This window comes from Scomber scombrus, chromosome 3 (assembly GCF_963691925.1).
Source record: "Scomber scombrus chromosome 3, fScoSco1.1, whole genome shotgun sequence".
Taxonomy (NCBI): Eukaryota; Metazoa; Chordata; class Actinopteri; order Scombriformes; family Scombridae; genus Scomber; species Scomber scombrus.
Window position 1 is genome coordinate 18,194,131 of NC_084972.1, and position 13,408 is coordinate 18,207,538.

General features: G+C 37.8%; 1 protein-coding gene across 3 annotated transcripts; it reads right to left on the minus strand.

The window, feature by feature from the left end:
* Positions 1-9: 9 nt before the first annotated feature.
* Positions 10-9,619, minus strand: ninj1 (ninjurin 1). Of its 3 annotated transcripts, none has more exons than XM_062444714.1 (3): positions 9,322-9,619; positions 2,118-2,355; positions 10-972 (listed from the first exon to the last, which is right to left on the minus strand). In XM_062444714.1, the coding sequence occupies exons 1-3, from the start codon at positions 9,376-9,378 to the stop codon at positions 908-910; spliced, it is 360 nt and encodes a 119-aa protein (XP_062300698.1). In that variant the 5' UTR covers positions 9,379-9,619; the 3' UTR covers positions 10-907. The 3 variants fall into 3 exon arrangements, with proteins under 3 accessions (XP_062300698.1, XP_062300690.1, XP_062300705.1); XM_062444706.1 differs by having other exon boundaries at positions 10-1,056; XM_062444721.1 differs by lacking the exon at positions 9,322-9,619 and adding an exon at positions 8,764-8,928 and having other exon boundaries at positions 10-1,056.
* Between the last annotated feature and the right edge of the window lie 3,789 nt (positions 9,620-13,408).

The following is a 13,408-nucleotide window of genomic DNA, read 5'->3' on the forward strand; positions in this document are numbered from 1 at the left end:
CGTATCACTATGTGGTTTTATTATAAAAGATAGTCACAGTGTGTATATAGTGAAAGACTTTTCTGTCCTTGAAAAAATGCCATAAAAAAAGCATAAAAATAACCACAGAACACTATATTATACACACTTCATTGAACAGACACTTAAAGGCATTACATACAAATCAACTTATACACATCCTAGACTTTACATAGCACATGAAAACGAAACTTTAGGTCCATTTCATCAATCGATTGAGGTTTGAAACATTGTAAACTGTATATTGCTACAATGATAAAGCTATTATGTCTATGTAATATCTCACGTGCAGCAGGAGGCAAAGATGGTTCCTCATACACCCATGATTGTGATACTCATTGTAAATCAGTATGGTGACATGCAAAGAGAGGAAAACCTCTGCAAACCTCACTGAGTAGGGAAAACAAATTCTGTTTTGGGGTAAAGCTGGGTCGTTGCTTACTTTTTTCTAAACAATATGTAAGAATACATTTGGATTAAGCTGAGATACAGATTTTTTGGGGTGACTGACACAGTATTTCTCCTGATATGTTGATTTTATAAGTAAAGGCAATCATTTATTTGCATCTGTAACCTGAGCATGATAGGAGGTAATTGCCGAATGAAATAAAAACTGAACACTGATAAGTTGTTCAAAGGCATAGTAAGAGAAAGAAAACCTCTAACACACATACATGAAAAGACAACATTAGGCTCATCCATTCAACTCTTACAGAGCAGACAATGTCATTTGATTCTCAGGGAGTGTCTGGTCTCCTCCAGCCTGGCAGGTCGAATTACAGAAAAATGCACCTGCATGTTTTTCGAGACCCTCTAGTGAATGAACGTCTTGTCCATGTGGTCAACAAGTCACATAGCAGTCCATTCTGACTAAGGTGATCATCAGGCATCATGAAGAAGGGTTTGGGGCAGGCTGCTGGACACCGAAGGCTGTGATGAAGACGTTGACCACGACTATGACAAAGACAAAGGCTGTGGCGGTGTTCTCCAAGATGTTCAGCTTATAGTGCGTGCTTTCATCATTCAGGTTCCACTTAACTGAAAAGAAATCATGAAAACATAACTGAGTTTTGCTTTCTTAACAGGAATGACCGTCACTACCCACACGGGGGCAATGCAGCGTTTCCTGTCAGATTAGCATTGAGGCAATCATTACTGAACACATGATATAAATTAACGACATCTGACAGCATTGCCCTCAGGGGAATAATTAACTTGCTCATTCATATCGACATTACATGCCTCGCTGGTCTGAAAAGAAAAGATGTGAGGAGCTTGTTTTTTTTAGGCGAGGTTAAGTTCTGCATTTTTGGTAAAACTGCTATGACATAATATAAATTCCTGGTGGTCAAGAGTGCTTTTTAAAATCAGAAACAGCTGATGGCAGAGGCAACTGAAAGGCGTCTCTTCCTGTTTGTGACTAAACTCTGCTTTCTATTACAATAGTGTTCTCTGTTAGGATAAGATACTGGGGTAGTGGAGCAGAGAGAACCCAACTCTCCAAGAAGACAAACTGTACTGAGAGGCTCAGTTCCTCCAATTCACCAATCCAATACACTATTCATGAGACATTTGTATAGAGTCTATTTAAAATAGTGTGGTTCAGATTCATGAGCTCATGTAAGGGTTACAAAGATTTTGAGCTTATGAAAAAATGATAAGCTAAACTGAAGTCTTGGTTGTATATGACAGTGTGAATCCGCGAAAACTGTGTAAAAATGAGAAGTTGCAGAAAACCAACTTTTTTTTCCAAATCATTTTTTAATGAAAAATGCTAAATTGTCAGTGTTACTTGCTATTGTAAATATGAGTATCACCTTATTATCTCAGTTTTTATCATTATAAATAGTGCAGTGAATATATTTTAGTTCTAGACAGCCTTTTAAGACAGTGGCTAACTGACCTATGGGTCTAACAATAGAGGGGCATCCTGTACAGAATGCAGAACCCTTTGAGGCAAATTTGCGATTCATGTGTTGATTTTGGACTATGTAAATCAAAATTACTTGACATTCCCATTTATCTTCTTATGAGTTAATCCTGAAAAGGCAAAAAAAAGTTTGCCAAACAGAAAACCAGGACACTAAAATCACTCTTACCTATAAAAATGAGCATAACTCCCACTATGATTTGCAGGATGAGGGAGATGCTAATTAGAGTGATGAGGGGCACGTAGAAAGAGAAGCCTGGTCCTTGCCCCAGCACCGCTTTCAGCTGTGAAGCATTAGCCATCAGTAGAGCCACATCCAGCATGCTCTCTGCTGCGCTCTTCTTGTTGGCATAATGGTTCATGTTCAGAGGTCTCTGAGGCCTCCTCCCATTGCCTCGCAACGGTACCTGAAAAACAAAACGCTTACATCAGTATGACATATAAGTGATGACTGGCAATGTGATATTATTACAGTGTTTCCCATTAATTATATAGACTGTAGTGGCCTGCCATAGTCTAATTTGTGCCGCCACAGTCTTACAGTGAGCTGAACATGTCTGTACACGGTATATTGAGTTTTTAACAGGAACAGGCAAGCAAGAGCACATTTCCCCCGTGCAGGCCTCCCTTCAAAATTTTAATTTTATAAATCATTACATGAGCTGGCTCCATTTTACCTGTCGGATCATTTAGTTGCACATGTACCTCTACGCGTTCTTAGGTCTGCTGACCAGTCACTTTTAGTTGTGCCCAGATCCAGGCTAAAGCTCAGGGGAGACCGGGCTTTTTCAGTTGTAGCCCCCAAACTCTGGAACGAGCTACCTCTGCATGTCAGACTGTCCACCTCACTGCCTGTTTCTAAATTGTGTATTAAAACACATTTTTATTCTTTGGCTTTTAACTCAGTATGAGAGTTGTCATTTCTGTCTGTTTCCACCAGTTTGTGTTCTTGCTGTGTTGTTTTTGATGTTTATGTTATTGTAGATAGATATATCGGACGAGATGTTATCTTCTTTTGTGTGGATTATTGAATTACTGAATTAAGTTGTTGACAATTTCCCTCCGTCTCTGACTTTGCTGCACTCAGGGTTCAGCTCCGCCCCGCTGAGACAGAGGACTTTAACTTTAGCCTCTGCTGCTGTTTGCTGTCACTTCTCCTCGCATTGCTCTCCTCTGCTCTCAGACACTCTGTTCAATGCGGGAATACTACTACTTTAATCCACCTCGCTGTTCTGTATAAAAGGTCAGGACAATGAATAGGCAGTTCGTCAGTAAGCGGCTACAGGATGCTGTTATTAGCAGCTTTGGTCGAGCAAGCTAGAGAGTGAATGAAGAGAGAGAGCGCTGACAGTAAGAAAGCCAGTAAATCATATCAATAAAACGTTATTTTATGGTTGTTTTACAGCAGTTACGTTCAACAGCTCAGATAAACTTCCCCACACACCTCCACTCAACCCTGCAGCTCCACCTCAAACCTCTGAATCTGAAACACCTGTGTGCTGTTTAAAACACAGCAGCAGCAGCAACAGCAGCATTATACTGCTTTAGTTGGTTCAGTTTAAAAAAGAAATTTTCATTTCCATCTGTAAAATTAATCAACTCCACGTCTAAGTCATCTGGAAGTCGAGTCTTTTATTAATCAGCAAAAACAGTTTTAGTCATTAGAAGAAACACAATGTAGAAAAAAATATTTACTGAAACTATATTTAATATGTTCATAAGTATAAGTAAGACATAACCTCTTAATTTTGCTCTCAAAGTGCACCACAATGATGCATTTGACTTAAAAATGTACAAAATGTTCTTCCCGTGGGCATGCACAAAAATGTACAAAATTGTCTTATGGTGGAGCATGCCCCCAGACCCCCCTAGAGGGTCAGACTGAGAACCTACCACCATAGCCCCAAAAATTCTGTGGGAAACACTGTATTACCATAAATCCATTTTCAGCTTCAAGCAGTGGATGACTTCAGTTTTTCTCTGACATTCATGTTAATTCCTCCATGATCGTAGATGTCAGATATGAGACTATATGACTTTTTAAAATAATCTGTCAAGTATCTTTAAATCCACTTTTCTATTTGGGAACTCAGCAGCACTTCTCATCTACCTCAATACACTTGATGCTAGGGATGTCCCGATCCAGCTTTTTGCACTTCCGATACGATACCGATATTGTAGCTTTTAGCTAGGCCGATACCGATACCGGCCGATCCAAGCATGTATTAAAGATTAAAGATATTTACTTATTTTGTTGTTATACTCATGTTGAAAAGGGTTTTACTCTTAAGAACAACTAGCCAACTTAATTAGGTTAGTTTGAATAATCCACAATGGTTGGTAATGAGAAGCTGACCTGTTTATTCTTAACAGGGTTAAATAAACACAAAATAGACAAAATAATAAATAGTCAATTAACCACACAAACTGAATTGGCATCAGTGCTCTGCTCTTGAACAACAAGAGTGTAAACCAAGGCTTAAAAAGCCATCAGTGCAAACAATATTGTAAACTGTATTAAAAAAGCAAAACACACAAAAAAGCTGAGTAGAAAATAAATAGTGGGATGCTGGACAGGTCGCTAGGTGTGCTGAAAAACGCGGACCGGATTTGGGGGGGAAAGCTGAAAAAAACTGGAATGGATTACCTACAGCGGTGCGCTGGAAAACATGGACCGGAGTTTTGAAAACAAACTGGATCGGGAGTCCGGATCGGGATTTTCCCGTGCAGGCCGATCCGATATTGATATGCATTTTTTGCTAATATCGGCGGCCGATCCGATCCAAATATCGGATCGGGACATCCCTACTTGATGCATTTATCATCAGATGGTTTCCATGATAGAAAACAAAACTCTTTCCTCACAATAACATTCATGCTGCAAATACACATTCTTACATCCCGTTTTTTGAAAATCCCCATCCTGAAACTTGTGAAAATGTGGAATTAAAAAAATGACTTAATGTTTAAGAAAATGAAACTACTCTTCTGCTATTATATTGGTTTTCTTATGAATGAATGCTGGCTGGAATGTACATTTCACCTTCACAGGAAATTCATAGCTTGATACGTAGAGACTTTTTTTGCAGGATCTTAAATTCCCACATTTTACAGAGGTGTATCAGCACAGACAGGGATGTTTTTCCATCAAAACTAACAGTCCAACAGAAATCAAAATTATGATACAACTTATTTCAAAATAAACACAAATGTAACAATAACAAGTATCAAATTAAAACGACTTTGTGGGGAAATTACATAAAGTATGTATCTGCAGTGTGAATGCAAGGAGTCCATGTTTTAATCACTTTTTGGGTTCAGATGTTTGAACTTCACTTAAACCCAACTCTATAAAACAACTGTGTGCACGCTCTGTGGTGATGTTGGTACCTAGAATGGGAAGTGTTCAGTATGATTGTAAAAAATTAGTCCAGATTTGTGCAATCAGAATGTTTTTTAGCTTTCTGTGAAACATTTTAAGGAAGTGAAAGTGTTCAGCAGCTGAATTCAAACAGGAACACACAAACTACATGTCACTCAGCTTGTTTCAGTCAAGGCATCTCATAGTTTGACAAGCCACATCCTTTCTAGCTGACGAGGTCACACAATTGAAACACAGGATGACAAAAAAAGCCTCCACCCAAATACAGTGGAAAAAGTAAGTGAAGACACTTCACCACACACAAAGACCACAGTCTACAGACATCATCTATTACGTGTCAAAGCACACGTGCAATACTTAGCAACCTCACACACTCATAGATAAGATATTATTTTTTAGATAAATAAACGAAAACATGAAATACATACTGTATGGAATATTTTGGAGAGTCAAAGGAAGCACAATATGGCATTCACATTCAAATGGCCCAACTTATCTACCCAGACAGATGTCATGCAACGCTAAGATTTCCTTCCTTTTTGTGGAATTGCAAACCATTTATCTTGTTTTTCTCAGAGGTGAAATCAGCATGTGCTCAAGACCTCATGTAAACACATGTTTAAACATTACATCACAGGAAACTATGTTTAGTTTAATGCAGGTGGCAGTGGAATTTAAGTTGGCTGCCCAACAATGCCACCCATCACACACTGAGGTTAAACTCTGTGTGCCACTGCTCAAAACCTGCCATGCGACAGAGGAAAAAGATGGTCTAGTGGTAGACCACATGATGAGCATCTTCATGTTTTTTGTAATTTCCTTTTACCCACTTCATCTTCTCCTCTTTGAGTTCCGCTTTCTGAGATCTTTTTCATCTATTCTTAATGTCCCGGGGAAGAAGTTCTTCCTCGACTTCTTAGAAACCTTGAGTTCTGTTGCTGCTGTTGGCCTGTAAAGCTTAATGAGGTCTGTAACATGATTGTTGTCACTTACAAGTTTTTGTCTGACGGAGGGAATTCAATTCCTACTGTTTACTACATGATATATTTATGAGTTGATATACTGAACATCACTGCCATATTTATCTATTCACTTTCGGGAGATGCTTGCTACCAACCATGATGAGAGAAAGTACAAGTTGTAATAACTTGTAATAATTTAAGAACTTTAAGAACTATAGGATTCACATTCTTAAATATGCCGTAAAACAACAGTCAGGTGCCAAAATGAACACTGAAACAGGTTTTACTGCCTGTTATCATTCCCCTTGTTCACATTGAGATCTAAAGGATTTCCTCCCACTGAGCTTACAATGTAATTGACAGGAGACAAAATCCAGTCCTTATTCTGAGAAAAAAAATGTCATATATGAGTCAAATTCCATAATTACAGTCTTTTGTGCAAAGCCCTCCTTTTGTGCAAAACATTCCTTCTTTGTGTCTGGACAGACAGTGCTTTCCTGTTCGCTGGAAGAAAACATGAAGAGGCCATAAAACCACAGTAACTTTGGAAGATTTGACTAACTTGGACATCCAAAGCGTGATATTATCTTCAAATAAGTACATTTTTGCACAAAAGGAGGGCTTTGAATTTTGTCCCCAACAACATACGTTTAAAGTGTATTATGAGGGGATCTCTGAATGGCCAGTATGAACAGGAGGAATGATTAAAGGGGAAAAAAGCATATGGCAATTTTCATTTGGACCCCTAGCCATTGTTTAAGGACAGACTTAAGTTGCTGATTGATATCAATATGACCATGATATGTATTCATTGTTTTTTCAGATAATTGTATTCTTGTCAGGGGGAAAAATGTCTGAAGCAGCAGAAAATTCTGAATGACTTTTTTGCCACCTTTTAGCTGTTACACAAAGCAGAATAAAAACATTTGGTAATGCTGCTTTAGCCCCAGATCCACTGGAACAACCTTCCACTGAATTTTCAGATTCTGTGGAAGGTTGGAACCGCCACGTCCGATTGTCCGACTTTGACCCTGAACACACCTGCAGACCCCCCACCCCCCTCTGCTGTTGCTGCTGCTGTATCGCTCACTTGCGTCTACAGGCAATCTTACAGTGATATTAACTTGAAGGCAAACAAACATGGACCGCTCGCTAAAACGTTAATCTACATCATCTGAAGCGGAACCGACTCAGAAAGAAAAACAACGTAGCCTGAAAGGCCTCAAACAGCAGCGCCAGAGATGTCAACATTAATAACGTTAATCCTCAGACAGGTAGTAATATTACTACAGTGAAGCAGCCGTCCTAAAACAAGTTTCAGGCTGACTGGTTCAGAATATACCCCCGGCTTTAACTTAACAATGGTGAAATGAGCTGCTTGACTTGTAAAGTGTACGGTGCTGCGTGTTTTATCAGCTGACGTTACAAAACGTCAACTTTCACTGCCTACTCAGACGTTTCTCATACAGCAGCCATGAAGAAAAAGCGCGAAGCAGATTCAGCAAAAAACGTAATGGCTAATGCTGTTGAAGCTGCAGTCACTCTCCTCCAATGTATATAGTTCAGAGAATAAAATTACATAACTATATAATACTATATAATCTATAATACTATAAAATAATAGGTCAGAGAATATAATTACATAACTATATAATACTATAATCTATAATACTATAAAATATAGTTTAGAGAATATAACTACTTAACTATATAATACTATACTGGCCTCTTCATTAGGTACACCTGTGCAATGCAACACAACAACATAATATTTTGTCCACCCCATTAACATACACGAGGAGGGCACACTATTATGAACCCTAGTCAATACAATAATAATAATAATAATAATAATAATAATATATAATGCACCCCAGCATGCCACCACCACTTAGTACGACCTCAGTAATAAACATAAAGTAGAATTATCACCTTTCTGACGATGTCAAGAAAAGCTGAAAAAAGTATCAACTACTTTTGTACATTGTAAATAATTAATTAACTATATAATAACTAAAACCCATCAATGTAGTCTGGATTTAATGGTGTTTTATAATCTTATTGCTTTAGTATTATGTACTTATTTTATTTATGATCACCATTATTTATTCATTCTTTATTAACATTTTGCTGATTTATTAAAATCTATTTTGTGTGGTATTTCACGTTATTTTTTATTTGTATTGTTATTGCTTTTATCATTTATCTCTCATTATCTTAACTACCCATCTTTTATTGTTGTCTTATTATTTTTTTTTTTTTTTTTGCTTTTTAGTTATGTTAATGTGCATTAGTCTCTTAAATTCATTTTTAACATCCCACGTTTTATCACTTGCTTGCAAAGCACTTTGAATTGCATTTGATTTGTTAGACAGGTGCAATTTAAATAAAAGTTTGAATGACTGATTGACCGATATATATACATATGCACACTTGTACTATGCATGCACTACATTTGTATAATAACCTACCAGACAGAGTTAAAGAGTGGCGACTTAAAGCTGGCTTTAGCATTCCTCAATGTGTAAACCATTTGTAAAATCCATATCCCCGACTTGGGTAACTTTGCTGAGTTGATCCACTTGAATATCTTCACAGAGTAATGATTGGTCACCACATGGTCTGTATCATCTGTCATTGTGTGTTAACTGACCCTCTGTCGACAGTAGCAGATGGTCTCCTCGCTAACAGGTTACTTTGGGAATAAGTAAAGCTGTTAAATGAGTGGATGAATTGAGCTAATCGCAGCTAACCGGTCACATTAGCTACAAGAGCTCAGCAGAGACATTCCTTTGGTTTTATTGTGTAACGCCCATAACGCCAGACAGCAGAAGGATGAGGAGGAAGAGGATGGAAACCCCTCATTTATTTCCTGAGTTAGCAACGAGTCTCTCATAGCTCGGACCAGGATATGTTCACAGAACCTGACCGGGACACTGAGTCAATGTGAGTTTAACATAACTGAAAATTAAGCTATGAACCGTGACCGTCCTTTGCGAGAGGCGCCGGTAACATTAGAGTCGCCTTACCTCTGCCTCCCCGTTAGGCTCAGCATCACCGGTCATCTCATAATTTTCCGTAGCCATCTTTTATGGTGTTAATAACTGCAGTATATCGCGTGAAGGTCAGTCATGGGCAGCGTGGGCTTCAAGGGTCGGTGGTCCAGCCTGTGGCGGCGGGCTAAAAAGGCACAGAGTGTTTTTAAAAGGCTGCTGTGACGATAGGAGGGGGCAAAAGAGCTGCAGAGTACCGCCCCCTGTGCTATGCCATCTGGGGAAAAGTCTGGCCAAGGCAAGGTCCCTTCCTGCTACGCTGTTTACTGGCTTGTTTCCCACAGTCCGGTTGAAATCTATATGTAGATGAAGGGGTAAGCAGTGGTTTCGCTTCGCCTTAGTTTAGTCGCTGTAGGCGTAGCTGCTCATTAACAGCCACTACATGACTCTGTACTGCCACTCTGCGGATTAACACGATACTGCACACTGAAGACTGAAAACTTTGGAAATAGGAGATGCAGACATCCCAACCTGCAAAAACTTATTATAGGAGGTTGGGATGTCTGGAGATGCTACAAAAAAAGCTTGTTTTCTCGTGACTTTGTCACAATCAGTACTCAGATCTTTACATAGTATCAATGCAGCACAGACAAGTACTCCATTAAAAGTAAAAGTAATTCATTAACAACTCTGCTTAAAGTAAAAAGCAGAAGTAGCAGCAGCATAAACCTAGTTAAAATGTGGAAGTAATTACTCGTGTCATCCCTCTGACTGATATCTTACTATATATGACAACATTAGATTAATAATACTGAAGCATCAGTGTGTAAGCAGTATGTTGTAGCTGCTGGAGGTGGAGCTAGTTTGAACTACTATAGTTAGTTTAGCCCAGTGGTTCCCAATCCAGCCCCTCCAAAGGGTCACCACAGGGGTCATGAGATGATTCATGGGAGTGGAAAGAAGAAAAAACAAAGTTCTGATACAAAAATCTGCTTTTAGACTGTTCTCTAATCTTTGATTTTTGGTATAACAATTATTGAAATAAGTTTGGGGGGGGGGGGGGACATCTGAAATTAGACCCCGACTACACACTGCTTTTTGTAATATGTCAAAAGCTAGCAGGATTTCATCTTTAATAATTGATAGTGATTTTAATTATGCAGCCCATACATCAATGGAGAGAGTAGACAGGAGTCCAGGATGTCTTGTATTAAAAAGGTTTATTTACTTGTATACAAGGAGAAATGAGCGAATGATCAGTACACGTTATGTTCTGATGCTCCCTTCAATTCAATGAAGTTTCTCTCCTCCGGGGATAGACTTTAAACCACACACATAATGCCCAAGGTTGAGCCATGCCCAAATATGGGCAGACCCAACACATCTACAATATACAGAATGTAGTCTACTGGTCTATAGACAAAACATTGCTTAGAACTCACTCAGGACCTTTGTCCTACATCTAACACTATATCAAACCTCTGACTCCAGTTACCTTTACCCCATTCAGGGAAAACAGTCAAACACATATCTGACCTCGGCTGCTATAGCAACACTATCAGAATGCCTCCTGTTTTCCCCAAAAGGAGCAGACTCACTGCTTACCACTATCTCAAGGGGAGACAGTGTCTAAACCCAATATTTGGTGTGGCCTTGCTATGACCGCAAAGCCTAGTTTGACCCAGTGCATATTAGTTATGGAAAATTCCCTAACAATAATGTGTTGTATTTTAAAAGCTTGTTATATTATCAGTACAATATTTTCCTTCTGAAATGTAGTGGAGTGCAAGTATAAAGTTGCATCAAATAGAAATACTCAAGCAAAGTACAAGTACCTCAAAATTGTACTTAAGTACAGTGTCTGAGTAAATGTACTTAGTTTCTTTCCACCATTGGTTATACTTTGACTTTGAACCCACATTTGTTGAAGGATATACACTACTTAACACAACCCAAACTGACACAGAAGGCATTGTTGATCCAACTTTGAGCAACATCAAAAGTAACAGGATTTTATAGAACTAAATAAATTGATTACTACATGGGGAATATTGTAAGATACATTCTAGTGAATTCTGACATGATTATGAGCTTCACCTTTACACCAAAGCTAAATCAAGTACTTGGTAAATCAGACCTTTAATACCACAACACCAAGGCAAATTTATTGTATGTGCAAACCTACTTGGCAGTAAACCTGTTTCAGATTCTGATTCTAATGAACAAGCGTCCATTTTATTTTTAAATCTTACACTTTAGCAAGAAAGCATGAGTGGAAAAGGCACTATATTTAATTTCTCCCACAAATCATATCCTTAAAGATGATGTGTATTTTAAGCACAATTATTGAAACAAGGAACAGCAGCTTGCTCACTGAAAGGTTTTACCCAATAAAATACATCTGGCCATGTGTAACCACAGAATAAAAGCGGTGAATAGGATGGCAAGACACCACTTTTACTGTCACATTCATGGTTTTACATTGTAAAGAGGTCACCCATGCCCTAAACCCACCCAACAAATGACTTATGTCCTCTGTTTCCTTGGTGATCTGAGTAGGTTTTGTCCCTCAAGTTTGACCCCATAGAATTGAAATTGTTCCTTTAACATTTGTCCTTTTGTAGAAAAAGAAGCCTTTTCTGACTTCTCAGGGCAGGGATTGTCAAGTGTGGCCTGCTACCTCCATCTCTGAATTGTGTGCCAGAATCCTAAAAACAGCTTAAACTGCTTATTTTATTAATTTTTCCACTTTTGTCTCTGATACAAAGTTATCCATAACTAAGGCATTAACGCTTTTAAGCACATGTAATATATTTAATCATCACTTTCACTATTATTTGCACTGCAAGAAAATGTTTAGATGAACCCTCTGTCTAATGTGATGGGATATGATATAATTCCAGTGCAAGTGACAAATTCAGTAAGAAAAGCATTAGAAAAGGTGTGCATATATATTACTAAATATTACTTATGGCCAGTGTTGGGGAGTAACTAGTTACATGTAATGGTGTTAATTACAAAATAAATGTAACTGTAATCCGTTACAGTTACTGAGAAAAAATGTGTGATTAATTTACAGTTACTTATTAAAATGTTGATGATTACAAAGGGTGTTACATCAGACCTTTAAGATTTTGATCAGGAGAGTTTTTTCCTCATTTTTTAATATTTAACATGTTACTGAATACATATACTGTATTGCCGTTTTTAATTCTTTAAAAACATTTTTTTTTAGTTTGTAAATAAATAATGACATGGGCTTTTTTTTAAGCATACATGGGCTTAAATGGTGTCACGTTACCAATTAAGCCCATCCCAGACTTTTGACTTTTTTCATAAAATATCGTTATTTTATATTCCAAAATCTACATGAACTAATGAATACATTTTCAAATGAGAGATAAATCATGTCAGTACCCATGAAAAACACCTGAACTGGTACACTTACCCTAACACTTGAAAACATTCGTCAGAAAATTAGAAAAGTAACCAAAAACTAATCAAATGTAATAAGTTACTTTACTTTGATTATGTAATTGAAATAGTTACATTACTTACATTTTAAATCGGTTTTTATCTGTAACTATTACATTTCCAAAGTAACCTTCCTAACCCTGAATATACTTCCTGATTTGTATATGGACTTTTTGGTGGATGTTGTCTTTGTAATAATAGGATTTGCCCTGATGTTTTTTCGTTTCTTATATATATATATTTTTTTTTATCTCTTTCTTTTATTCTGCTCTGTGATATTGACATAGAACAAATTGACAAAAATCAATATGCAACACTTAAAATGAAAAACGAGTTTTATAGGGAAGTGATAAAAAAAAAGTGCTGTGAAATAGGATCAATCCCTGATCAGGTGGAGGAAACAACCCTGGAATAGAAAGAGAAAGAGAGGAAACACAGATGATAGTTCCTATTTGTTTGTGGGAGATTTTGGTGGAGAAAGCAGCTTATATTTCTAATAGTCTCATCCCTCAGCCTCCCGCACGGGCCCATGTGGATAAGTATAATAGCTATTAAGATGGGCTCCGGTGCGTCTTATCCGGTAGCCCATAATTCACAGCGTCTCTTTTGGTTGGTAAGCTTTACACATCTTCCCATTGGAAGTTCACCG